The sequence below is a fragment of the Muntiacus reevesi genome, chromosome 10 (assembly GCF_963930625.1).
Source record: "Muntiacus reevesi chromosome 10, mMunRee1.1, whole genome shotgun sequence".
Taxonomy (NCBI): Eukaryota; Metazoa; Chordata; class Mammalia; order Artiodactyla; family Cervidae; genus Muntiacus; species Muntiacus reevesi.
The window spans coordinates 7,941,441-7,968,777 of NC_089258.1; the positions used below are offsets into that span (position 1 = coordinate 7,941,441).

General features: G+C 48.5%; 1 protein-coding gene and 1 non-coding gene across 11 annotated transcripts in view; both read right to left on the minus strand.

Annotated features, from left to right (window-relative positions):
- Window positions 1–1,176: 1,176 nt before the first annotated feature.
- The window catches only part of UBAP2 (ubiquitin associated protein 2), a 113,059-nt gene continuing 86,898 nt past the window's right edge, over window positions 1,177–27,337 (minus strand). For all 10 annotated transcript variants that reach the window (XM_065901575.1, XM_065901577.1, XM_065901576.1 and 7 more), the window contains 16 exons: window positions 22,268–22,548; window positions 21,494–21,663; window positions 19,296–19,509; window positions 15,538–15,577; window positions 13,210–13,393; window positions 12,255–12,324; window positions 7,005–7,200; window positions 6,353–6,444; window positions 6,027–6,074; window positions 3,601–3,679; window positions 3,182–3,387; window positions 2,844–2,943; window positions 2,655–2,762; window positions 2,429–2,496; window positions 2,155–2,346; window positions 1,177–2,062 (listed from right to left, as the gene is read on the minus strand). In XM_065901575.1, the coding sequence (XP_065757647.1) occupies window positions 1,967–2,062; window positions 2,155–2,346; window positions 2,429–2,496; window positions 2,655–2,762; window positions 2,844–2,943; window positions 3,182–3,387; window positions 3,601–3,679; window positions 6,027–6,074; window positions 6,353–6,444; window positions 7,005–7,200; window positions 12,255–12,324; window positions 13,210–13,393; window positions 15,538–15,577; window positions 19,296–19,509; window positions 21,494–21,663; window positions 22,268–22,548 (2,144 nt within the window). In that variant the 3' untranslated portion in view covers window positions 1,177–1,966. The remainder of the gene's footprint in view (window positions 2,063–2,154; window positions 2,347–2,428; window positions 2,497–2,654; window positions 2,763–2,843; window positions 2,944–3,181; window positions 3,388–3,600; window positions 3,680–6,026; window positions 6,075–6,352; window positions 6,445–7,004; window positions 7,201–12,254; window positions 12,325–13,209; window positions 13,394–15,537; window positions 15,578–19,295; window positions 19,510–21,493; window positions 21,664–22,267; window positions 22,549–27,337) is intronic.
- Window positions 14,039–14,118, minus strand: LOC136143936 (small nucleolar RNA SNORD121A). The gene has a single exon (XR_010658435.1). It is a non-coding gene; the product is annotated as a small nucleolar RNA SNORD121A (small nucleolar RNA).

Here is a 27,337-nt window from a genome sequence, read left to right on the forward strand (position 1 = left end):
CTTCCCCATGGAATGACCCTTTTCTTGTGTGTTAAAAGGTGGTCTTAATACTTCCTATGTTCCCAGATTATACACAGGACTCAGCTGAAAAATGAAAAAAACAAATCCTTACCAGTTTAAGAAAGGTTACTAAAGACAAAGCCGTTTGTGAACCTTAATTCTGAAATAGGGCACAATCTGCTGCTACAAGTAGGTCAGTGGGCTGATGGGCAGGTGCGCCACTGCCCTCCTTAGGCAAGTGTTTTGTTTTTCTTGTCACTTATCAACTTCCTGCTGTTAAATCAGTGATTAGGAGGCAATAGGTGCCATGATAGTTAAGTTGTGGACACTTAACCTTTTTTTAAGCCAGCCAGCAGCGCTCAACAAATCTGACGAATGACCATTGATTTTAGAGGTCAAAAGTAGCGAAAATGAGGACTGTGCCCCTGGGCTGGTTCCGTCCAGCATGTTGGCCTGAAGCGAGAGGCTCTAATGTAATGCTCTGGGCAACACCTCAGGGCCCTGAACTAGCTGCCAGGTTGAACTACATCTGTGCCTGACAAGCACGGAGATTTGCCTCCTGGCAAGACACATGGATAGTTTTATGGCCCTAGTTTCTTCTGCCCTGGTGGCCTGGAATCAAGAGGGAGGAGCTTAAGGGAAGTCAGAATCCTGGCCTCAGATGAATAGTTCCTTGGGACCTTCTAGAGCAATTTAGCCCAGGACCCACTTACCTACTTCATAGCACCTTGACTCACGTTAATGCCATCAGTTAAGATGGCATTTGGCTGATGAAAAGCAAAGGACAGAGAGTTTAACTATTCAAACTTAAACTCTCTCACAGGTCTAGAACTGTGTTCTCAGTTCTTACCTTTGGTTGGAAAAGAAATTACCCTGCTTGTCCCCTAGGTCTGTTACAGAGCTGGAAGAAAAGCAAAGGTAATGGACAATGTCTGTGCGATGTCGGGGGGGTGGGGGGGGTTAGCTACCTTGTCAGCTGTATCCTTTACCTTTCCTGTCTCCCTGGATGCTGACTGGGGGCAAGAGAAGGGCCCAGCAAAACGAAGAATACTCAAATACCCACTGAAGCCCTGATGACCTATTACCAGAACCCTGTGAAGTCCCGGGTACCTGGCACTGTAATGCAGACGCCTCTGCCCTGAGCCCTCCTTCAGTCACACCATACAAGAGACCAAGCATGCTCTCAGAACTTTATTAGGTGGAGTTTGGGCAAAAGAGAAAACCTCCGAAATAGTTGCCCTCCTGGTTCAGGACAACTGGAATAGAGGAGCCTTTGCTGAAGATGTGCTCTCACCGAAATGAAAGCGTATCTGATTTTTTTTTAAAGGGGGGAGCTGACTGGCTGAATATCTGAGCGCAAATTCAGAATTAAGAATGGTCAGCCAGAGGAAGGCAAGTCTGGGGACAAGACCAGACGCCTCTGCTCTCTATGGAGACAAACAGGTGCCACTTTCATGTTGGGTGGGGGATGTATCTCTGCTATTCCCAGATCAAGATTTGGAGGGAGGGGAACATAACAAATGACAAAAGGACCAGTTTCTCATAAAGTGAGGGAGAAAGTAATTACACAGGGACGGAAACTCAAATAGGTTTACAAGAGGGCGAGAGAAGTCGTGATTCTTCATTGGTACCTGACCCTGGTACCCCGACTGCCCTAAGGCAGGACCTCCAGCACTGCCCGCGCGGGCGGCTATGGAGAAGGCCTGAGGCAGAGGGGAGGGGGGCTTCAGTGGGGAGTAGCAGCTGCTCCCCAGTCCCCCAAGACTTGGATCACATTTACAAATACATACATAAATACATTACATACAACAGCGAGTCTGGGAGGCAGGCTCCCCCACAGAGGCTCGGCTGACACAGTTAGATGTCTCAGGAATTCTAGGAGAGGGCGCCGGGCTCCCAGAGAAATGGGCTCCATGTGTCTTCTCCTGCCCAGGGGAAGCCCACCCAGCCCACCCCACTTCAGGGTTCAGTTTGTCCAGTATGGAGAGTTGCCATAGGCAGGTTTGGAGGCTTGCGACTTGGGCTGCAGTGAGCTGGGCTGGCTGCGCTGACTGGAGCCGCTCTGAGGAGGAGAGAAGGCGGTCAAGGCTGGAGCAGACCGTCACCCCCACCTGGGTGCGCAGGGCCAGGCGGCTGCCGCCGCCACCAGCTCACCTGAGCGTCCTGCGGGAGGTGGTGGTGCAGCAGCTGCGAGGGAGGCTGCTGCTGGGCGGGCAGGATGTGCAGGAACGGCGGGGGCGCGTACCCGGGCGCCGCTCCAGGGCCCAGGGGCCCGGTGGAGCCCAGGGCCGAGGGCAGGCTGAACGGGGGTGGAGTCCCTGCATGGAATCCCTGCTTGTCAAACGTCTGCAGGGCAGAGAGACGACAGTGAGGGCCGGCTGGGTGGCACCTGCCCCAGCCTGGCCCCCCAGCGCCAGGCCTCCCTCACCTGAGTCTTGTTGTAGACAGACCCAGTCATATCAGGGAGGCCGGAGGTGCTCGAAGTCGCCGACACTCCTGGAAGGAAAAGCGGCAGGCAGTTCCCACAGCAGCCGGGCCCAGCTCCGGTCTCCCCCACCTCCAGGGGCCCTCTGGGGTGGCCTCGCGTGAGAAGGAGTCAGGGTGGGAGACAACTGCTCTGGGCCTCAATCCTGGATGGAAGGGGGTGAGGCTACCTTTGCCAGGCCCAGAGCCTGCAGCCTTGCTCTGCGTCTGGGATGATCCACCATAGCCACCCTTGCTGTAGTCTCCCGCTGCGGTGCCTGGGGTCAGGTCGTCATAACCTAGCATGGAGGGGACCAGAGGCGCGTGAGCGTGGTGAGCCCGGCCTGCCCGCGCCTCCCCGGGCGGGGAGCATCCCTCACCGGTGCTATAGCTGTGCTGGCCGTATCCGCTGGCCTGCTGGAAGGGCGTGGCGGCGGTGCCGAGGCTCACCCCGTGCTGCTTGGCTGAGGCCGGGGGCACCTGGGGAGGGTGAAGCAGGACGGGCCTTAGTGCGGAGGAGAGCGAGGGCAGCAGGCCAGCCCGGCTCAGCCTCGGGCAGCAGGCGGCACAACCACCAGGGCCACGCCCGCCAGGTCTCCAAGCAGGTGACACAGGAACCTCGCCCCCAGCCTGGATCCACTCTCAAGGTCGGTGAGCCCGAGTGGGGTCCTGCCCGCCTGCTGCCCCCGGAGCGGGAGACCAGCCCCCAGGTACTCACAAACATGGCGGGCCCGTACTGGAAGGCACCGGGCAGGCCCGTGTAGTAGGGGAGGCCGGTGTAGCTGTAGCCGGGCGGCAGGGCGGGGTTCAGGAAGGGCTGCTGAGCCGCGTGGTGGGCCTGGGACTGGCTCTGCTGGGGCTGAGCCAGTGTGGTGGGCGGTGCGGGGGACGCAGAGTCACCTCGGCCGAACTTGGTGACATCACCTAGAGAACAGGGGCACTGATGCAGTCCTCACGCCTCATCCCAGCAGGAGAAAAAGTCAGGCCCCTGCAGATAGAACAGGGCTGGCTGCTGGCTCAACAACAGGAAGCTGGCAGGTCTCTGCAGCCCTTCCGTTTGTTTCCAGGCTCTTGGGATGGGCCACAGGCCAGTCCTTTGAAGCAGCCCCTACTCCTAACCCCCTGAAGATGACTAACCTGAATATGGGTTACTGGTGAGGCTCCCATCTCGACTGGCAAGGGCTGGGGGTGTAGCGAAAGGGATCCCATAGTAATCCTAGGAGAGACCAGAGACTCGGTCAGCAGAATGGACTCACCCACTCCTAGGACAGAGGCCCCGCAGGCAGCTGGGTGCTCCAGGGGAGGCCACATTCCTGACTGGACTGTGGGACTCACAGGCCCACCACCAGAGGGCAGCACTCAGAAAATTCAAAACACATGGTGCCCTTCAGAGTTGTGGCCGCCACACGGCACGTAGACGCACCGAGCTATCCCTCAGCCTTCCCCGGCAGAGCCACTGGATCCCAGTCACACAATGATCCTGGGCTGAAGATGCTATGGATTTCTTGGGAGATTTCCTGGCAGTGAAACCAAAGTGGATCCAGAGGAGGGTGTGGGTGCTTTTCCGGGAAACTGCTGCCCACGAGGAAAGCAGGAGGGCTTTCCCTCGGCCCAGAGGCCCCAGGTTAGGACTGGCAAAGCCCTGGGTGGTAAGGGTCAGGGCAGACCTCCCCTTCTCCACAGGGCTCCGCTGTCTCTCACCTCCGTGCACACACTTCTCCCAGCTCTTGTGCAGTGTCAGGGCTGTCAGGGCAGAGGGCTGGGCTCTCCTAGCTCAGGACTGACGTGTGCCTGTCTGTAACTGCTGCCCTGACCTGTTAAACCCTTGAAGCTCCTCCTCCTCCTCATGTTTCTACCTGTCCAGGTAACTTTCTTAGCTGCCCCTTAGAGTCCCTCTCACTGGAGAAGGCACTGGAATTCATTTGGCCCGTGACCCTCACCAGCATCCACCTGTGACATAAAATGCACGAGAGGAGGGGAGCTAGGAAAGCACAGCTGGCAGGATTCAAGTGGGGACAGGCCCTCAGGAAACCCAGGAGGGGGCGCTCTTTCACGGAGGAAAACCCACAGGTGGGAACGAGCACAAACGTACCAGAGGCTAGGAAATGACCACAGGGGAAAATGAAAGAAATCTCTCTCTGGTAAGACAGGCTCACAAGTGACTTCCTCTAACACACAAAAAGATGAACGGAGTATGAAGCAGGACGGCCCCCGGGCCTGGAATCCCATCAGGTCACTCTGAGGGCCCGACCAGCACCACACACAGCCTCGTCTTTCAGAACCAGCTCCCACGCTCCATCCCTGAGGCCCTGGGGCACGAGGTTTCCTGAGTGCCAGGAGGACTCAGGTCACGTTTCCTGGGTTCCCTGCAAAGCCCCAGGGCTTAAGGCAGCCCCAGAAACTCTGAGTTCTGTTTTACACCATAGAAATCTGCCAGTACATCCTCAATACCTTTCTGGGCCCTCGGGCAGAGATGCGGGCAGAAAGCCCCACAGGCCCTTGGGCAGTAGTGTGGGTTTGCAGTGGCTGCTGGTTTGCACACTGGGGAAGAGCAGCCCAGCTACAAGCCTCTGGAAATACTCCAGCAGATGAAACAGTCTCCCAAGAGAAATAAGCTTCAGCCACTGGGCTCTCTGTGGTCAGCCCAGAGCGGGCAACACTACATGTGGAGGCCACCACGCTGCCCTGCACGAGTGTGTGTGTGTGTGTGGGGGGGGGGGGGGGGGGGGGGGCGGGGGGGCGTTCCACTCCAGTCTTCAGTCTGACGAAGGACACCTCACCTTTACTTGGGGAAAAGGAAAGCCCGTGCCCAACCGAGCTGACATCAGTGTCCAAATAGCTATTACTCCCTGGCAGTGTGACAGATGCCCCAGACTGCTGAGAATGATCAGGAGTCTGCTAAACAGCGGACTGAGAAGGCAGCGGCAGGACAGGGGCATGCAGGCCGCCCAGACAGGGCGCACGCCTCCACGTCTCCTGCTCCTGCACTGCGTCCTGTTCACGCGGCCATCCCAGAGAGGGCCCAGCGCCTCATCCTGGGAGCAAGGGCCGAAACGGACAGGCAACACTGACCTCAGAGTGAGGCTGCAGCAATCAGAGGTTCCAGGGCCAGCAATCTTACAAACAGATGGCAGGCTAAACCCGGAGGGGCCCTTCAGGACTGTCTGCTCCAGCCACTCACTCCAAAGAACAACGCTGCCATCACCAATGGCCACTTCAGAAACTAGACACTAGATGGCACTTTGAAGGACAACACTTAATAAAAAGCCTAGGGGCAGGCAAGTAACCCCATGTCCTGGTCGATTGTTTTGTTTTTTAATGGGGGGAGGTTTATGGAAAGAGAAGGACCCACATTTGCTAGAGGCACTGCCTCCCGGGGCCCCAGGTCCCAAAGAACTTCAAGGTTCCTAGGCTATAGCCTCACCAGGCAGCACCGTCACAGCAGCTTTCCCGGCTGCAGTGCTGAGGGAGTCCTCAGGCGAGATGTCCTAAGGCCAGACAGTGGGTGGGAAGCGTGAGACTAAGAGCCTGAAGCCCCCCAGCCTCTCCCAAACCCCACTCACCATTGGCAGCCGTGACTGCAGCATCTGGAGCTCGTCATAGCCGTAAATCTGCGTGAGGACACAAAGCTGTCAGAGACAACACGCCACCCCTGGGGAGCCTAGGCCCACATGGGGCCAAAAGAAGGCTGGGGGCGGAGGACGCGTGCAGGAGCGGACGGGGCTGAGCCGCTGTGGGCAGACGCCCCACCCTGACTGAGTGCAGCTGGAGAAAGGCCCAGGGTCTGAGGGCAGAGTTGGCCTCAGGGGGACCAGAGGCAACTCAAGACCCCCCCGAGGCCAGCTGGGCTGAGCGGAGCTGGGTGGCCAGGAGCCCTGGGTGCACTCACCGGGTAGGCAGGAAGCAGTCCTCCGGGGCCCACGAGGTACTGGTTGTGCAGCAGGGGAGGCACCCCCTGGGGCAGGTTGGGGGGTGCTTTGCCTGGAGAGGCAAAAATCAAATGGAGTGACGTGGCCCCCACACGAGTACAATTCCTCAGCTACGGGGGCTTAGCAGAACGCAGCAGACCGGGCAGCCCCAGGACAGGGAAAGGCTGGACCGCAGCGGGTGAGCTGCTAGGAAACCACAGTAGGCCGGGCCCACACAGCCTGCCCAGGTCTGGCTGACGGGCAGTCACACGAAGTGACCAGGAGCAGCCAGGAGAGCTGCCCCGTCACCGCGGCTGCAGGGAGAGTGAGGACAGGAAAGAATGGGGCGCTCCAAGCAGAAAGGCTGCCGGGAATCCTGCCCAGGGAGCATCCTCCCCCGCAAAACTGATTTCACCACCAGCCAGGATCTGGCCCCCACCCCAATCCCAGCTCTGGAAGAACCAGGCCTCAGGAGGTCGGTGGGACAGAGGACAAGCCCGCAGGGTGGAGTCGGACGGAGCTGCGAGTGGTCAGTTCCCGCGAACCCCCAGGCCTACCCACCGGGGCCGCCTCCAGGAAGCCAGGCTACGCTCTTGATTGGGGGAGGGGGCTGGCCAGGCCACGGGGACACACCTGAGGTCATCAAAGGCGCAGCCCTGGCACTGCTGCTGGGGGCACTCCCGGGGGCACTGCCCAGGCACAGGCTGTTGACTGGGTTCATGCCGCTCGGCAAGCTGAGCCCTGAGGACACGGCGCTCGAGGCGGAAGTTGCTGCCGTTGAGAAGGTGGCCGAGGGCTGTAGGGAAGGGGCACTGTCCACGCTGGGATGCTGGCAAAACAGAAAAGCCAGGGCACATGGATCTAGGGGCAGAGCAGAGAATGCACGAGGACTGGCCTGGGCTGTGGGCCCACGGCCTCAGGCTGACCTGTGTGCTCGCCCTGGCCCCTCACTGCAGCCACGGGTTCACAATTGGTCAGCTGAGTATCAAGACCACCACAACTGAGATTTAGCACCAAAAATCCTGCTGAAAATCGCTCAAGTTGCTCATGCTCTGATAACTGAAACAGGCACAGAGACCTCAAGTAAAGCTTAGTTCACAGATGAACACAGAGAATCTCAAAAGGAGGTGAAAACCCACCTCATAAAATAGCAGGAGAGTGGAGCCCAGGGCCATGGCAGCCCAGCCCAAGGCAGGGCCTCCTGGACACCTCTGACCTGAAGCTGCAGGCGGCCTTTGCTCCAGCATGTGAGGATATTCTGTAGGTCCTCAGGGTCTACACCAAGAAGGGCACTGCCCGGCCCTACGCCTGCCCGAGAAGAGCCACCAAGGAAAGAAGGGCAAAGGCCAGCAGAAAGCTCTGAAGAGCCTGAGCGCCAAGGGCGCCACCCAGCTGCCAGTACCAAGGCGGCAGGGAGGGCAGACACACCTGTGGGCAAAGGGAGGGCCGAGGAAGAAGAAAAGGCGCTGCGAGACTGAGCGTGTGCAGCACAGAGCAGCCGGGAACCTGACGAGGAGCTGGCCGGGAAAGGCCAGGGACACAGGGCGCCGTCCTCCACGGCCCGGACGGCTGTGCAGGTCCCAGCCCCACAGGCTGCCCTGCCCGCCCAGGCACGAGCAACCAGACCTGGTTCAGCAAGAGCAGACTCCGAAAATTCTGGTCTCCCGGGCTCCCCAGGACGCCTGCCCCTTCTACCGAGATGGAGAGAAAGACCAGCGAGAGAAGGGCCCAGAGTGGGGCTGAGGCTGCCCACTACCCACACTTCACGACCCCCTGCACAGAGGCCAGCCTCCACCCGAGGACGTCAGCCACAGAGTCAGAGACAGCTCTGACCACGCACTGCGATGTCGCCGGCCACCCCACCTTTCAACCACAGGGTTAAAAAAAAAACAAAAAAAAACTGCAGTGTGGGGAGTGGGGGGAATCCACAGGCACCCAGGAGTCATCCAGAGAGCCTCTCCTGCCTCGAGTGGGCCCTGAAAGGGTCCCTGAATCTGCCCTTCCACCTCTAGGATCTGTGGAGAAGACAAGCTGCTAGCCCGCTCAGTCCATGTGACGGGGCCGTCACTCAGCTCTCCAGACGGGCCCGGGAGAGCACAGCTGACCACACCTTCCACAGACCACGAGGGGCAGGAGAGAAGACGAGATCCTTTACAAAGTGGGAGAGACCTGGCTCTGACAGACTATGATGGACCTGACTATTTAAAAATCAAAACTATTTCTAAAACAACAGACCTAGGAAAAATATTTGCACTTCCCATCACAAAGGGCTACTTAGTAATCTCCCAAATACAGAAATAAATACCACAGACTGGACAGAAAAATGTAAACATCTCAGCCAAAAGGAAATTTAATGGTTTACCAATGTATAAAATAGATGTTCAAGCTCTTTTAGTTAAACACTATACTGACAGGTCATTTTTCTATTAACACATTAGAAAAATACAAATATTTGGTAACATCATTTCAGGAGGCAGTGGGGAAAGAGAACACGTCACTGTTTGCCAATGAGAGGTAAGGTGGCTGAAATCACTACGCAGAGCCACGTGTGTGAGAGGACACGTGTGAGAGGACACGTGTGAGAGGACACGTGTGTGAGAGGACACGTGTGTGAGAGGACACGTGTGTGAGAGGACACGTGTGAGAGGACACGTGTGTGAGAGGACACGTGTGTGAGAGGACACGTGTGAGAGGACACGTGTGTGAGAGGACACGTGTGTGAGAGGACACGTGTGTGAGAGGACACGTGTGAGAGGACACGTGTGAGAGGACACGTGTGAGAGGACACGTGTGTGAGAGGACACGTGTGAGAGAGGACACGTGTGTGAGAGGACACGTGTGAGAGGACACGTGTGTGAGAGGACACGTGTGTGAGAGGACACGTGTGAGAGGACACGTGTGAGAGGACACGTGTGAGAGAGGACACGTGTGTGAGAGGACACGTGTGAGAGGACACGTGTGTGAGAGGACACGTGTGTGAGAGGACACGTGTGAGAGGACACGTGTGAGAGGACACGTGTGTGAGAGGACACGTGTGAGAGGACACGTGTGTGAGAGGACACGTGTGAGAGGACACGTGTGAGAGGACACGTGTGAGAGGACACGTGTGTGAGAGGACACGTGTGAGAGGACACGTGTGAGAGGACACGTGTGTGAGAGGACACGTGTGAGAGGACACGTGTGTGAGAGGACACGTGTGAGAGAGGACACGTGTGTGAGAGGACACGTGTGAGAGGACACGTGTGTGAGAGGACACGTGTGAGAGGACACGTGTGAGAGGACACGTGTGTGAGAGGACATGTGTGTGAGAGGACACGTGTGAGAGGACACGTGTGTGAGAGGACACGTGTGAGAGGACACGTGTGAGAGGACACGTGTGTGAGAGGACACGTGTGAGAGGACACGTGTGTGAGAGGACACGTGTGTGAGAGGACACGTGTGTGAGAGGACACGTGTGTGAGAGGACACGTGTGTAACAGGAGTCTATCCCGCAGACACAGCATGTGCGGAAGCCTGTACGCCACTATTTGCACAGGTACGTCTCACGTGCGTGTGCTTTGCAGATGCTGCGTTTCCTACAAAGTGAAGGTCCAAGGCAACTGGGGGTCAAGCAAGTCTCCTGGGGCCAATTTTCCAACAGCACTGGCTTCTTTTCGTCTCCGTGTCACATTTTGGTAATTCTCACAATATCTCAAAACTTTTCATAACATTTGTTATGATCATCAGTGACCTCTGATGTTACAAATGCAAAAAGATTACACCCTGCTCGAAGGCTCAGGTGATGGCCAGCATTTTTAGCTAACGTATTTATTAACTAAGATACATATGTAGGGGGACTTCCCTGACAGTCTGCTGGTGAAAAACCCATGCTTCCACTGCGGGGGCCCTGGGTTGGATCCCTGGTTGGGAAATTAAGATCCTGCATGCCACACAGCGAGGCAAAAAAGAAAAAAAGATAGATATGTTATATTTTTTAAACATAATGTTATTGCACACGTAATAGATAAGAGTGTGAACTTCCATGTACTAAAAAATAAAAAGATTTCTGTGACCGACTCCCCCACATTATTCACTTTATAGCAGTGGTCTAGAACCAAACCTACAGTATTACTGGAATATCAAAACTGAAAACGGTCCTCAAGTTCCATCAGAGGAGGACTACTAAATAATGCAATGCAGCAGAGCTGTGAAAAAAGAACAAAGAACTCTGATCCAACACAAACTTTCTAAAGATACACTGTTGAGTGACGGGGAAAAATATAAAGATACAGGAAACTGTGCAGAACATTCCCATTTACATCACAGGACAAACAAAAGAGCAAAAAGGAAAATGACTGTGTATGCATTTGATAGTTTAAGAAAACAAACTTTAGGTGATCAAGAAAATAATAGGAAAAGGGGCAAACAAAGTAGAAAAGAGACAAAAACTCTCAGTGTGTCTTTTTACGTCTTTCATTTTCGAGTCTTGTGACAGAGCCCGCCTTAGCAAGGCAATTCTGGCTGCGGCCGCTGGGACTGCACGACAGTCTCCTGCTAAGACGCAGAGTGCAGCCAAGCGTGAGAGCGACAGCACCCACGATGGGAGGCCAGCGCTCCAGGGCTCACAGAGGGACACCTCAGGGCGCAAGGCACAGATGGTGGGTGGGCAGCTTGCTCCAAGGACAGAGACAGTCACACCAATCTCTGCTAGAAGACAGTGATCTGTGCATTTCAAGCAAAGACTTATGTATAAACCAATTTCACTTAAGATAGAATGGGAATGCCACAATGTTGGCCAGATACTGATGAAAGACAGGACTGAACCTTTTCCACCACTTCATTCTACAGCAAAAGATTTGACTTCTTCTTCAGAAGAAACTACTTTGCCGATTTCCCAACTTCCCCATTCACCTGGGCCCAAAACTTCCCTCCCTGCTTGAAGACCACCTACTCCCACCTTGTGGAAGCCTGCTGTCTCCTGGGAGGGGGGCACTTGGTTCTTTCCTGGCACCTTTCCTTCCGTGTTCCAGTCTCTCCCAGCTTTTGGAACTGTCTCCTCCCCTATGCTGCCTCATCCCAGTCAAGGAGCCTTGACACCGTGCTCCCAATTGCACCGCTTAGATGCCGAGACTTCAGTAACCACAATCCAGGGTCACCCTTGAACACATCAGGACCTCCCCAGCTGGCATCCCATCTGCACTTCCATTCTTGCCTCTCCACACTCCACATATGCTTCTGCAACAGGACCTTCCCAAAGCCCCCACCCCTGAGCTGGCGGGAGTGAAGGCCCCATGACCACACTCACTGGATGCGGCAACACAGGCTGGACCATCTGTCCGTCTCAGAGACACACAGACTCTTCCTTTCCCTTCACAAACTCTCCCTACAATGGACTTCACAGAGTCCCAGAGTCTTCTCCAGAAGCACTGCTCTTGATAAAACTGGACTTTTAGCAGAGCCCAGTCCCCAGGGTCGCAGAGTTGGACATGACTGAGAACACACGCAACAGATGCCAAGCAGAAGTTAGCGACAAGTCGACTTTCCTCTAAAAAGCTTGCAAAGACCCCAACATAAGAAGCCCCAGAAAATAAAACCAACCCTGCCAGGCAGAAAGGTCTCCTAGAATGAACAGTGAATTCTGGGGAACAAATTCACCACCTGACAGCCCTGCCCATCATATCAGGTCTGGAGAACCGATTTCACTACAGAGGCATGAACCACATGTCCTCCGTGAGGCCTAGGAAATCATCCATTCAAACCATCAACCTAGATGAGACATCACAGCCAAGTGATTAGAGTATCCGGATATTCAGATTCACAAACTACAGCCGCCTCCCACCCCGCCCATGCCTAGGCCCCAAGCCAGCTAAGGAGGGGCTGGGTGGGGGAGCAGGGAACACTTACTGTGTGGGATGTGCTGGCGGAGAGCGGCGTGTGCGTGGAGGCGAGGCTGCTCTGGTGGCTGGAGAGGGAGCTGGAAGAAAAGACAGCAACACGTGTCCACCACGGCCCCGACACCAGGGGCCACTCGGCAGGCAGGCTATCCATGAGCTCGCCTTGTCCCACCATGGGAAGGTCTGGCTGGACACCCTTCATTCCGCATCACCTGGGACAGCTGTTCTGTGGTTAGAAATGACCTAAAGGCTTGCTCGCTCGCCATGAGGATCCAGGACATCCTTCCCTGGGAACCTACAGAGCCTGCTTCAGGCAGCTCTAACCATCTGCTCTGAGACTGTAAATGGTAAGAAGAGGATTGTACTAAGAACAGTCAGCCTTGGAGATCCCCTTAAATTTGTGTGTGTGGAAAGAAAGTTCCTAAGTCAGCCCCACGCACCAGAGCTTGAATGCCCATCAAATGCAGAATTCAAGAAGCCTGGCTTCTGCTCCAGGCTACATGAGGCAAGAGAACCCTGCTCAGAAAGAAGGTTGGTGTGGACCCGCCAGTCCAGTCCTCCCACGCCTGTGCTGATCACTCATCTCGGAACCCACAGCAACTGCCACACAAGAGACCTGCTCAGAAACCCCCCAGCACTCTCACCCCACATCACAGTGATGGGGCCCAGAATGTGGGGCAGGGGAGAGGCACGGGGCCCCCTCCTGAGGGCTAAAGAGGAGCAGAAGCAACCCTCTGGCCCCACCCCACTCCCAAGGACCCAGGGCTGTGTGCCAGCAGAGCGTTACAGGTGGCAAGACTTTCACACCCGGCGCCCGAGACCCCACCCCTGCCACATGGCATTGCTGCGGAAGGCCGGGACGACAGGCAGGGGCAAGTGTGGGCTCTGCCCATGGACACAGCCGTCTGGAAGCTTCAGGACTTGGCCTTGGTGCCTCGGACTCTGGGTCCCCGGTGTCCCCGTACCTGCTGAGCTGAGAGAGGGGACTGCTGGACAGGTCCCCGGGCTGGGACAGGGAGGGCAGAGTGGCAGTGTGCTGGGATGCAGGGGGCAGAAGCGGAGCGCAGGAGGTGGTGCTGGGCAAGGAGGCCACAGACGGGAGGGCAGAAGGAGGGTCTGTTGTCTTTGGAGCTGGAACGGATGAAGTAGCTGTAAGAAACAGATCAGTTTAGCTCCAGAACCAACCGTGGTATCAGAGAAATGCTCAGTGTTTTGTGACAGGCCGGCTGGGCTGAGACACAGACAGTGACACCCCAGGGGACGATGCATGAGCAGGCTGCAGGCAGGCCCCGCCCTGTCTGCCGAGACGCTGGGAAGGGCGGTCGGAACACAGGCCCCAGGCGAGGAGGGAGCTCCAGTTTTACCACCACACGCAGCCCTGATGTGGGGGTCAAATCCTCCCGACTAAAGGAACCTGACTCTGAGCTGCACCCAGACACGGAAAGAGGCTCAGAAACTGACAAATATGGTCACAACATGAACACAACAAAGGACAGTGACCATGTAGTGGGGGAACCACCCAGGGGTTAGGTCTGCTTCTATCAAACGGGTATCACAGCATGCTGACCTCAGGAAAGCTCATCGCCAGTAGAGGGGAGGAAGGGGCTAAGAGCCCTCTCCAGGGTACATACAATGGAGAACAACACACACCTAAAACCTGAGGAAGACACCCCTGCCCTCCACAGCTACTTTCAAAGGTGAGCATCTTCTTCACACTTCAACAGAACAGACCTCAGAGCACATAAACGCATACATTAGGCTTTCAGAAGAATAAGAATGCAATCAATCCCAGCTGCAGAAAAGACTCAGTTTTAGTGCCATCCACACATACAACACAGATATGTGCTTGGAAGTAAAACATCATTGCGTTCTGCGTTAGGAGGGGGCAGCACCTTGCTTCGGAAGGCCCTGAGAGTCCAGGGGACATGAGCTAGTCTCCGGAAGGGAGGACAGCTCAACAGCCAGCACAGGCAGTGACAGGGCCACACAAGCACGGTCAGGTCTGAGAGGGGTCCTCACACCCCTGAGGCTCTTCACTGACAGGCCTTCCCAAACGGCGCCCATTCTTCCAGAAATCAGATAAAGACACCACACATGTCCCTGGCCCAAAACTCACCTCCTTGGGTGTTGGATCACATCAGTGACAGGTTCATAGAAAGTGTGTGCTGAATGTGTGTGTGTGTGTGTGTGTGTGTGTGTGTGTGTGAGAGAGAGAGAAAGAGAGAGAGAGAGAGAAAGATGGTTGGAGAAGAGTGCATGGGAGATAAAAACCTATCTAAAATGCACACTGTTTTATGGACATCTCACATCTCATTATCTCACTTGAAATCTCCAAATAAAATCTCTTAGTAAACCTCTGTGTGTTCTCGATCCCACACCTGAGCCAAAGAAACTTTCCACCACAGATTGAGGAATTCACACTTCCTGTGACATCTAGTGTTCTCAGAGGTACCAACGTTACCTGCTGCTCTGGCGGTCCCTCAACACCAAATCCAATTCTGGGTAAGTCAACGTGTCATTTCAATTCCAACTGAGGCCCATTCCTGGTCTGGCAAAATCCCACAGCCACACTCCCCAAAATTTCTATATAAAAAGAGGGTTTTTCTGGCTTCCATACCCAATAGATATCCATTTGCTTCACTGAATGATCAATGAAAATCAGTTTCATTTTAGATTATGACCATAATCACCAATAAACTAGCCAAGAACAAAGGGAACAACTAACGGGAATTCACCTACACTGACCCCAGTGATCACGGAGCGGCACTGCCTTGCTGGGCTCTCCCTCCATTCCTCCCAAGGATTACAGTGAGCAACATCTGCTCTCTCTCCTGAACCAGCATGCCAATTTCTGCTTTAAACATCTTTCACATTACTGAAGTGAAAGCCCTCTTAAACTTCCTGGAATCTGGGCCTCTGAGAAAAGCATATTTTAAATCCAACCTACACTCCACACTTGGGATGCAGTCCTAAGACAGTACAATGATGCAAGATCCCCTTCCTGCTGTAGATATAATACCATCTAGTAACACCATCACCCACCGTCCGGCCACAGGGCCTCTCTAGCCTAACTCTAGTGTATGTGCTGCCGAAGCAAGCACATCTAGCTTAACTCTAAACTGAAAGAAATGTTGCCAATGATGAGTCAGAGATAGCTATCAGAAAAGATGGAAAAGGACTGCTTTTGCAGAATTAGCCATTGGCCAATCGTTTTCCCCACCACATCAGCTATGCCCTTTTTCTGTCTGTGGTTTCCACCAGCCACAACAAGAATAGTTAGTTCATATACTTACTGTCTACTGTCTGCTGACTTCGACTACCACCATGTCCATTCTATAAGAAAGAGAAAATAAAGTAAGTAAACCCTCCATCAAATGACAACCTAGGTTGGGATTTAGCCAGAAACATATGAAGATTATGAGTTAAGCAAAGAGCTATGACCTGTTTTGTTTCTTAAGAAAAGGAGAGGCAATACAACAAATTCTTAATAAATCCCAGCAAGCTGACCTTATTTACACCAAACTGGTTATTTAAGGAAGTAATAAGAATAAAAAGTAAGACCAAGAGCACAGGAAGCAATGAAACAGTCCTAAAAATTATTAAGCTGTAGGCAGGACTTGGGAACTCTCACTATACTGAAATCACCACAAGCCTTTCTGTCTCATGAGTACCCCGCATACTAGACAGTGTTTCCAAATTATAATGAAGAGAACTTTCATGCAAGGAATTATCATATTTTATATCATTCAATTGGTCTGAGTTAACCATCAAGCACTTCCCTAGAACCTTCAAACAGAAGAAGGCATCCTCACAGAGAAAACTTTACTTCCACAGATGGAGTGTGGAGACCTGGCAGAGAGACTGAGGGCTCCACTGGTGGCTCAGTGGTAAAGAGCCACTCCTGCCAAGGCAGGAGATACAGGTCTGAGTTGATCCAGGAAGATCCCACATGCAGTAGAGCAACTAAGCCTGTGTGCCCCATCTACTGAGCCTACAGGGCTCAGACAGGCTCTGGATGGGACAAGGAAGCGGAGGAGATGATCTCAGAACAGAAATTCAGTGCACTTTCTTTCCATAAAATCCTATATACAACACAGTTTATTCTTAAAACAATTTGAGATTATTTATAAGAAATATAGACAATAAAACAGAACTGCTAGGGAAAAACAAAGCAGAACAAGAGCTAGACGACTCAGAGAAGAGAAAATCAGTACAAAGAGCACACAGAGAGCAATCACAGTTCTGCTCCTCTGCATCCCTCCCAACGATGGTTCACTGTTCGGTAAATATATACACATGACATTAAGCAAATGCCTCCAAGACAGCACAAAACCAACATACAAAGTCTTCTCAAAACTATGCCAGGGCTTCTCTAGTGGCTCAGTGGTAAAGAATCCACCTGTCAATGCAGGAAACATGAGTTCAATCCCTGATCCAGGAAGATCCCACATGCCTTGGAGCAACCAACCCCATACACCACAACTATTAAGCCTGTGCTCTACAGCCCGAGAGCCACAACTACTGAAGTCCCCATGCCTTAGAGCCTATGCCCTGCAACAAGACAAAGTGCCATGATGAGAGAATGGTACATCACAACTAGAGAAAGTCCCTGAAGCAAGGAAGACCCAGAGAGCAAAAAAACAAAACAAAACAAAACAAAACTCACTAGACAAAAAGAGAGTAAAAGAGGAATGAAACAGCTGCCATCACACCTTAGGAACACTTCGTTACACCTAGAAAATCATTCTTAAAACACAAACACTGGACCATATGTAAAAATGGATAGCCATTGGGAATCTGCTGTATGATGCAGGAAGCTCAAACTGCTGCTCTGTGACAACTTAGGGGGGTGGGATGGGGTGGGAGGTGGGAGGGAGGTTCAAGAGGGAGGGGATATATGTGTCTGCAAAAGTGAAAATGTTAGTCGTTCAGTCGTGTCCAACTCTTTGCAGCCCCATGGACTGTAGCCCTCCAGGCTCCTCTGTCCATCGAGTTCTCCAAGCAAGAATACTGGAGTGGGTTGCCATTCCCTTCTCCAGAGGATCTTCCCCACCCAGAGACTAAATGTGGGTCTCCTGCATTGCAGGCAGATTCTTTCCATCTGAGTCACCAGGGAAGCCCCAGGCTGATTCATGTTGACGTATGGCAGAAACCAACACAAAATTATAAAGCAATTATACTCAAATTAAATATAAATAAATAAACCTTAAAAAAAAATACAAACATTGAAACAATGAGGTCCTACTGTATATCCCAGTGAACTATGTTCCGTATCTTATAACCTACAATGGAAAGGAATCTGAAAAAGAATATATACATATAACTGAATCACTTTGCTGTACATGTGAAACTAACACAACATTGTAAATTAACTACAATTAATTTAAATTAACTAAGTTAATTAAATAACTTCGATTTTAAAACTATTAAAAACAGAAACAAAAATTTCACAAGCAATGGACAAACTGACATAATAAAGCAGCCATATTATTTGGGATAAAGGAAATTCTAGGCAGAAGCATGCTGTGAACAAAAATAACATCAAATGATCAAGAGAGATCAGAAATCTGGTTCAATTAGCTGAGCAAGAAATGAGTTGAACAGTGATATGGATAAGAAGAATAAGAGGTCAAGTTAGAGCTAGAACTGAGATGTCAGGCAGATGAAGAGATTTAAAGAAATGGTCTGATTTATGTCTTACACACTAAAAATCAGCACTTTCCAAGGGAACAGAATATTCTGCAATAGTGGAAATACTGTCTGTCTGTACCTGGTCGTGTACTATAGTGACTGACCAACCATATCTAGACAGACAACATTTAAATCATGGTTTGTCAGAAAAGCTGAACTTTTAATTGTAATATTTAATTTAAACTACCACATGTGGCTAGTGGTTACCATGTTGGAAATCACAAAAATAAAATTCTTACAGAATATATATCGAAACTACATGGCTTTTTTAAAAGGTATCAACCCAGAAAGATAAATACAGGTGGAAAATGAGAGCAACAAGATTTTATACAGTAGAAAGCAGATGCCAGATAGTAACTGACTTAGCTGACCCGGTAAAGCCAAATCCTAAGCAAGTAGTTGAGAAAACCAGAAAACCACTCAACTTATATCCAAGAACCATACCAAGCAACTCAGAACTAATATATATATCACATAACTTTGGAACTGGGTGTCGAGGCAGGGCTAAATATGATAATTTTTTATAACTCTGCACAGCAGGGTGAACACCCCCTTCCACCTTCTCCCACAGGCTCTAAACTTCATCAATGAATATTCTAACAGCAGCTTTCTGTTCACACTAGGCATTTAAGACACTGACAGACAGGTATAGGTCCTACAGGGAAGACTGGAAGAAGAGTCCCTGAAGAATCCAAATAAACCCAATAGGAAAGGCCCACAGGGCTGATGAAGGAGCTCCCACCCATACAGCAATGGCCAACCACACTGTCCCTCACTGAGGCCCATGTCCAACAACCTGCCCCTATAGACAGTTTTAGAGTTAAGTGGGCACACTGGATTCACCAGACATTTGAGGAAAACATCCAACATGAAAGATGGACAAGGAAGGGAGGAAAAAACTCTTAAGTCAATACATGCAAATATTTCCTCACAACCTTAGAAGGAAACTTAAGAAAAGAAAATGTATCCAAATGTCTGCTATGCCAATTCAACTGTTTCTATTATTTTCATATTCTCACCACTCTAAAGTAGCTTTCACTAGCAATGCTTGAATGTCTGCCTTACAGGAAAGTGAAACATTACAGACTATGGTCCCCACCTACCCCACTGAAACCACTCTGCACAACTCAGCGTGTATCCTAACACTATCCATATACCAGGTGTCTGGGTCCATTCACACAATCCCTGTGTATGGGTGCGTGAAACACGGGTTTCAAACGAGATGGCCACAAACTATATGGATTCCTCTTAAAAGGTTAGCCAATTTCTAAAATGAAATTTTCTAAAAGGAAATTTCCCAAACTACATATTGAGCCCCAACTGGAATTTCCTGGAAGAATAAACCTGAGTGACCACTTGCCGTGATGGTTCCTGGAGCTGACTCCGACGGACTCACAGAGCTTTGGTATGCGATCCTGTTATGCACAGAACTCTGGTCGTAGGAGGAAGACGTTGTTACTGGACTAGTGGAGCTCAACGAGGAGCTGGTCAGACTGGAGGAGGTAATGACGGAAGTTGTGTAGGTGGAGTTCTGTACTGCACTGGTCATTGGTAGGGAGGTATTCAAAGAATCACTACAGAGAATAAAAGACATGAGACATACATCTGTGTCACTTCACGGTTTTCATGAGGTAGAACAATTTCATCTCTTATCATATTTTAAATTAAATAAATATATCTGTAACTATAAAATGTATACTGCTGCATCATTTATAGATGCAAATGAGATTAAAAGAACAATTAATCCCTCCTCCCAAATTAGAGCAACCTAATTTAACTGACAGTTCAAAACTGGCAAAAGGGTATGTCAAAAGACTGTATACCATCACCCTGCTAATTTAACTTAGAGTACATCATAAAAAACAACGAGTGGGACAAAGCTCAAGCTGGAATCAAGATTGCTGGGAGAGATATCAACAACCTCGGATATGCAGATAATATCATCCTAAGGGCAGAACATGAAGAGGAACTGAAGAGTCTCTTGATGAGTGAAAAAGGAGAGTGAAAAACCTGGCACAAAACTCAACATTCAAAAAACTTTGAATGTTCAAAAAGATACAGCATCCGGTCACATCACTTCATGGCAAATAGAAGGGGGAAAAGTGGAAACAGTGGCAGATTTTCTTTTCCTGGGTTCTAAAATCATGTGGACAGTGACTTCAGCCACAAAATTAAAAGATGCATGCTTCTTGGAAGAAAAGCTATGAAAAACAAAGACAGTATATTAAAAGCAGAGATATCACTGCCAACAAAGGTGCATCTAGTCAAATCTATGGTTTTTCCAGTAGTCATGTATGGATGTGAGAGTTGGACCATAAAGAAGACTGAGCACCAAAGAATTGATGCTTTTGAACTGTGGTGCTGGAGAAGACTATTGAGAGTCCCTTGGACTGCAAGGAGATCAAACCATTCATTCAATCCCAAAGGAAATCAGCTCTGAATATTCTATTGGATGGACTGATGCTGAAGCTCCAATATTTTGGCCACCCAATGCAAAAAGCTGACTCATTGAAAAACACCTGATGCTGGGAAAGACTGAAGGCAAAAGAAGGAAGCAGCAGAGTATGAGATGGTTAGATAGCATCACTGACTCAATAGACATGAATGTGAGCAAACTCTGGGAGACACTGAAGGACAGGGAAGCCTCGCATGCTGCAGTCCATGGGTTGCTGAGTCGGACATGACATAGCAACTGAACAACAAGTTTAACTAATAGGCAGGGTGACATAATTAAGAATTCTTAAGAAACTTTTAGGAATCTAAATGTCCTGAGTCTGTCCTTAGAAAGGGAACTCAAGCAAATATCAAATTTTGACTCAAGGAAAAAATGTAGTAAAATAAAACCTAAAATCTGAGATTCCTCTATTTATAAAATATTCCATTGAAAGAAAATAAGTGTTAGCAAAGAGGTATAGACACTGCATCCCTCATAGATTACTGGTAGGAATGTAAGTATTTCAGCCATTAGGGCAAAATTCTGACAGATTCTCAAACGGTTAAATACAATAGTTACCAAAGGATCCAGCAATTCCCAGGTACAGATCCAAAGCAAATGAAAGCACACAAAACTTAACTGAATTTTCATATCAATATGATTTATAACAGTCAAAAAGTGGATGTAACCCAAATATCTAATGAGTAGATAAACAAAATGTGATGTACCTGCACAATGAAATACTATTTGGAAAACAAAACGCACACATACTATAAAATGGATGAACCTTGAAAACACTATGCTAAATGAAAGAAGTCAGAAACAAAAGACCACTTATTGCATTTTCCTAGTTATAGGCAATCCCACAATAGGCAAATCAGGAGACAGATTACTGGTTTTCAAGGGATAGAGTGAGGGGGAAAGTTGGGCATGACTGCTAACAGGCACAGGATTTCTTTTTAGGGGGGTGGAAGACACATTCTAGAATTAGCCACTGGTGATGGTGACACAAACCCATCACTATAGGGTTTATTTTCTCCACCACGTGATTTCTTAGGCTCTACTGTATTTTACTTTGCAAAGGACTTAATCAAAACTAGAAAGAGAAGTGGGAAACTGCATACCTTAAAGATTTTGAATACAAGCTAATGGGAATCTGGCTACTATTTTCACTGCTTGCAGCTGATCCAAATTCAGAGAGAGAAGGTTCTGATCCAAATTCCAAGGCGCCAAACTGGACATTTAATCCTGTGACATCTGCTGATCCAGGCATTTCCACTGCAGAAGCTGGGATCTGTAAAAGCAAAACCATGATGTGAGCAACGGAGGTGAGAGATTCCCAATCCCAAAGGCCTGCAGAGTTAACAAACACTGGGTTCCCAGGGCCTTGTGGGGAGGCCTGAGGAACAAGGAGTGAAAGGCAGGAAAAAGAAATAAGATTTTTTTTTTAAAGAGAAAGGAACAGAGTCAAGAAAAATTTAAAAGTTAACGGAATGATCAGTTCCACCAAATGCTTCTTAGGATGGCAGGTGGGAGTTAGGGGGGAGAGGAGGGGGAGGGTGTGACACGGGATTGTGGTGATGGATGAGTGAAGAAGAGGGATCTCTAATGAAAGCATCACCTGGTCAAGGAACCACTCCTCCTACCTCTACAGAACAGAGCTAAGTAAGTACAGAAGAACATCAGATTCTCTTAGCTAAATGCACAAGATCATCAGGTTTCCTGAGCGAGATCTGTAATCTGAATGGACAGTCCTGTCTCTTAGCACAAACGCATTAGTCACTCAGAAACGACCGATTCCTCATAAATCAAGAGACTATGTACTTGAAAATACCCCATGAACTAAGTGTTAAAATGCACCCACCTTTGGCTCTATGACTTCCTGATAAGAGACCCACCTTAGAAGCTGGAGGTATTCGCCGAGACTTAGGGAGCTTGATGTGTTTGGGCTGTGGTTGGTGAGCAGACACAGCAATGTTTTCGACAGTCATGCTGGGAAGCTGCAGGAGTTTGTTCACAGTGGAGGTACTGCTGTCTCTGGGTGCTGCCTCTCGGAGCTTCACCTGGGAAGGAAAGGACTCCAACCCAGGAGGAGGAACAGTGACGGCCTGAGTCTGGTGCTGCTGCCGTTGGCTCAATTGGCTAAGAACAGGGGATGGTTCAGGCTGAGATTTGAAGTCTACGGAGCGGAGTGGGGGTGGGGGGAGGCAACAGTCAATCATTTAGGCACATGAGCTCACAGCTCCCTCGTCCGCCATCCCTGACGGTGGAGGGCTGCTGTCACCACTGCTTTCTCCCAACCATCTTCTACCTCAATCCCAAACACGTTATGTGTGTGTGTCTATAATATTTTAACAACTAGCCTGTGACAAATGGAAAAGGACACCTGAGTGAGTTTGTAGCTAATGTCTTATGCAGAGAGGAGATTCAATTTATGCTAAAGCATATGGGGTGGAGAATGGGTATTCATATTTTGCATTAACTTTTGAAAATTATTATTTCAATAGCATATGTGATACTACAAAATCCAAAACTTACAAAAATATATATGAATAAAAATCACCCTTCCACCCTGTTCTCAGAAGCAGATATTGTACCCAGTTTCTTGAATAAAAATATTAAAGATATTTAGTTTTCAGAGACTGTGCCACATTAATGTATGAAGAACTACTTCATTTTTATGATTACAAAGTCAGATACTGCATACAAATTCTGATTTTTAAAACCAGCATTATATTAATAAACTTTGAAGTTTTCCAATTTCTTGCTATGCAAAGCAATGCTGAAATAAATATATTTCTATGTAAGACATTCTGGTCAAGTGTAGGTACAGCTGCAGGATCAACTGCTAGAACAGAGTTGCTGGTTCAAAGAGTGACTTGATACTTTTTATATTAAGGAAGTTCACCCTTTGCCTATAATATGCCCCCATAGTTTGTCTTCTTTTTCATTTGGTTATGGTATTTCCTCTCACAACCAGACTAGTAGGTCTACCTCACACAGAGTATAAAAAAATCTTCCTATGTTTTTCTGTTATTGTTATTCATCATCTATGTTTAGGTATTTCACTCATTTGGCACTTTGTTGAAGAGTAGGAGTTAGTGATCCAACTTCACTTTCCAGCTAGATACCCAAGAGAAATAAACCATTTTTCCACCACAGATTTGCAGTGCTACCTCTACCATACAGAGAACCTTTTTCTGCAAAGAACCAGACAGTAAATATCTTAGGCCATGAAGGGCAGCTCTTAGCAACTATTCAATTCTGCCTTTGCAGACTGAAGGCAGTTACAGACAAAACATAAATAAATGGCTGTGTTCCAATAAAACTGTACTTCCACAAATAGGTGGCAAATCCAGTCAAAGGTTTGCCATCCCATGTCTTAGTCTATTTCCATCATAGTTGACTCTATTTTCATCTATTTCCATCATAGTTGAACCTATTTTCGTCTTGATATTAGAGCAAAGTATAAAGAAGACAGACTTTCAAAGAATATGGGAATAGCATGCTCAGACCTAAAAACTCATACCACCCAGTAGTTAAATGTGCAGAAAAAAGGTAACCCACACAGGAGGACTACACTAGAAACAGCAGCTTCTGTCAGGGACCAGGGAACTTCTGGTATGTTCCAAAGGATGCCAATGCTCTAACTGATAAAAGGGACTCTCTTTACCTCAATTATTTATACAATTTGGTTTATGTTGAATGTTCTCTCTCCTTCTGGGATTCTACAATTTTGGTTGATACTAGGTAGAGAGTGCCCATGTAACCAGTCTCCTAATAAAAACCTTGGACATTGAGTCTTTAACGAATGCTTTGGTAGAAAAGACTTCAAACCTAGAGTAGTCTCAGGTACTTCTGTAACAGTAAACCATTTCATTCAGCAGAAAAATGTGTTTCCACATCTCTTAGTATGCCCTAAACATAAACCAGACAGCCAACCCTGGTGGGAAATGGAGGGTTAATGTCACAAAGTCTATGAGTGTACAGCTTAGAAAACATCTAACTTAGAAAACATTTATAATACAAACCACAGATATTAAGGCTAGACAAAATCATGGCAGATACACACACGTTAGAATCAGAACACGACAGAGAATATGATTTAAAGTATTGTCCACATTCCACCTTCTTATTCTAATACAGCTCAAAAAAAAAATCTGTCTAGGTATTTATTCAAAGTGTTGTCTCCTTATATCTGCTTGACTACTATCGTGCTTTTGCACATCTGTTCAAGGTATGGACTACTACTACTATTAACAAACAAATATAGGTATTTATACAATGCCAAACTGAATGATTTAATTCAGAAACTGCTGAAGTTCTACTAAAAAGAAATATGCCTGGTCAAGACAGAACCCATAAACACTAACCACTGACATTTACCTCAAAGTCTCCTGCTTCTGAACTGGCAGGCAGGGTGTAGTGGCTAAGAGTGCTGGGTGGCTGTGGTTTGGGTCGGTGGGTGGTCAGGACCAGAGGGGTAGTCTCTGGCTGACTTATCAGGGTGGCCCAAAGGTGGAGGGACTTTATCTTGGCATTTGGTGGTGGTAGTAACTGCTTCCCAGTTTCTGCTGAGTCAGAGATCTCCGTTGTGCTCTTGTGCACTGGCTTTGGAACTCAAGTAAAGGCCCTTTCGTTTTGGGTGAAATTCCTCTTGGTAGATTGGACCTAGTCTGGTCTTTGGAGAGAGATCAAGCTCTGAGCCTTTGGAGTGGGAGCACTGACTCCAAGAGCCTAGACAACCAGAGAACTAACCCTCAGTTCAGTTCAGTCGCTCAGTCGTGTCTGACTCTTTGCGACCCCATGAATCGCAGCACGCCTCCCTGTCCATCACCAACTCCCGGAGTTTACTCAAACTCATGTCCATCAAGTCGGTGATGCCATCCATCCATCTCATCCTCTGTCGGCCCCTTCTCCTCCTGCCCCCAATCCCTCCCAGCATCAGGGTCTTCGCATGAGGTGGCCAAAGTACTGGAGTTTCAGCTTCAGCATCAGCTTCCAATGAACACCCAGGACTGATCTCCTTTAGGATGGACTGGGTGGATCTCCTTGCAGTCCAAGGGACTCTCAAGAGTCTTCTCCAACACCATAGTTCAAAAGCATCAATTTTTCGGCGCTCAGCTTTCTTCACAGTCCAACTCTCACATCCATACATGACCACTGGAAAAACCATAGCCTTGACCAGACGGACCTTTGTTGGCAAAGTAATGCTAGAGAGTATCAAATAGTGAGAACTCTCACAAAGGAAACCACTTGAATTTAAGACCTGGCATCACCCAACCACCAGAAGCACCCTGTGCAGGATGCCTCATCTAAACAACAAACAAAACAAAAATACAAACCCAATCATCAGCAGACAGGGTTACCACCTCACTCAGCCTTGCCCATCAGACGAAAAACAAACAAAAACTCAGCACAAATCTCACCCTATACAAAGCTTACACAAACCACTGGACCAACCTTCGGAGGGCAGGAACCAAAGGGAAGAAAGAATTCAACATTCAAGCCTGGGAAAATGAGACCTCAAACACAGTAAGTTAAAAAAAAATAATGAAAAGGCAGAGGAATACCACACAAATGAAGGAACAAACTAGAAACACAGAAGTCCAAATAAATGAAGAATAGGCAAGCTACCTGAAAAAGAATACAGAATAATGACAGTAAAGATGATTAAAATCCTTGAAAACAAAATGGAGAAAAATGCAAGAATCAATTAACAAAGATCTAGAAGAATTAAAGAATAAACATACAGAGATAAACAACACAATTACTGAAATTAAAAATACTCTAGAAGGAATCAACAGCAGAATATCTGAAGCAGAATGAATCAGTGAGGTGGAAGATAAAGTGGTGGAGATAACTTCTGAAGCACAGAATAAAGTAAAAAGAATGAAAAGAACTGAGGATAGTTTCATCACATCACATCACATCAAAAAGCTCTTATACCATTATCAAGTTGGGTTTATTCCAGGAATGCAAGGATTCTTCAATATATGCAAATCAATCAATGTGATACTGAAAGATAAACACCATATACTAATCTCTACAGATGCAGAAAAAGCCTTTGATAAAATCCAGCCCCCCATTTATGATTAAAACTCTTTAAAAAAAATGAGCATAGAAGGAACCTACCTCAACACAGTAAAGGCCATATATGATAAATCTACAGTGAAGATTATTTTCAAAGGAGAAAAACTGAAAGCATTCCCCGTAAGATCAGGAATAAGACAAGGTTGTTCACTTTCACCGCTATTATTAGACAGTTCTGGAAGTCCTAGCTAGAGCAATCAGAGAAGAAAAAGAAATAAAAGGAATCCAGATCGGAAAATAAGTAAAATGGATTAAAGACCTAAATGTAAGACCAGAAACTATAAAACTCTTAGAGGAAAACAAAGGCAGAACACTCACTGTTTGTAGATGACATGATACTGTACATAGAAAACCCTGAAGATAGTATCAGAAAATTACTAGAGCTAATCAGTGAATTTAGCAAAATTGCAGGACATAAAATCAATACACAGAAATCACTTGCATTTCTATATACTAATAGTGAAAAATCAGAGAAATTAAAGAGTCAATCATATTCACCATTGTAACAAAAATAAAGAAGTATCTAGGAATAAACTTACCTAAGGAGACAAAAGAACTGTACACAGAAAATCATAAGACACTAATGAAAGAAATCAAATTTGACATAAACAGATGGATAGATAATCCATGTTCCTGGGTAGAAAGAATCAATATTATGAAAATGACTATACTACCAAATGTAATCTATAGATTCAATGCGACCCCTAATTACCAAAAGCATTTTTCACAGAACTAGAACAAGAAATTTCACAATCATATGGAAACACAAAAGACCCCAAATAGCCAAAGCAGTCTTGAGAAAGAAGAATGGAGCTGGAGGAATCAACCTTCCTGACTTCAGGTTATACTACAAGCTATAGTCATCAAGACAGTAT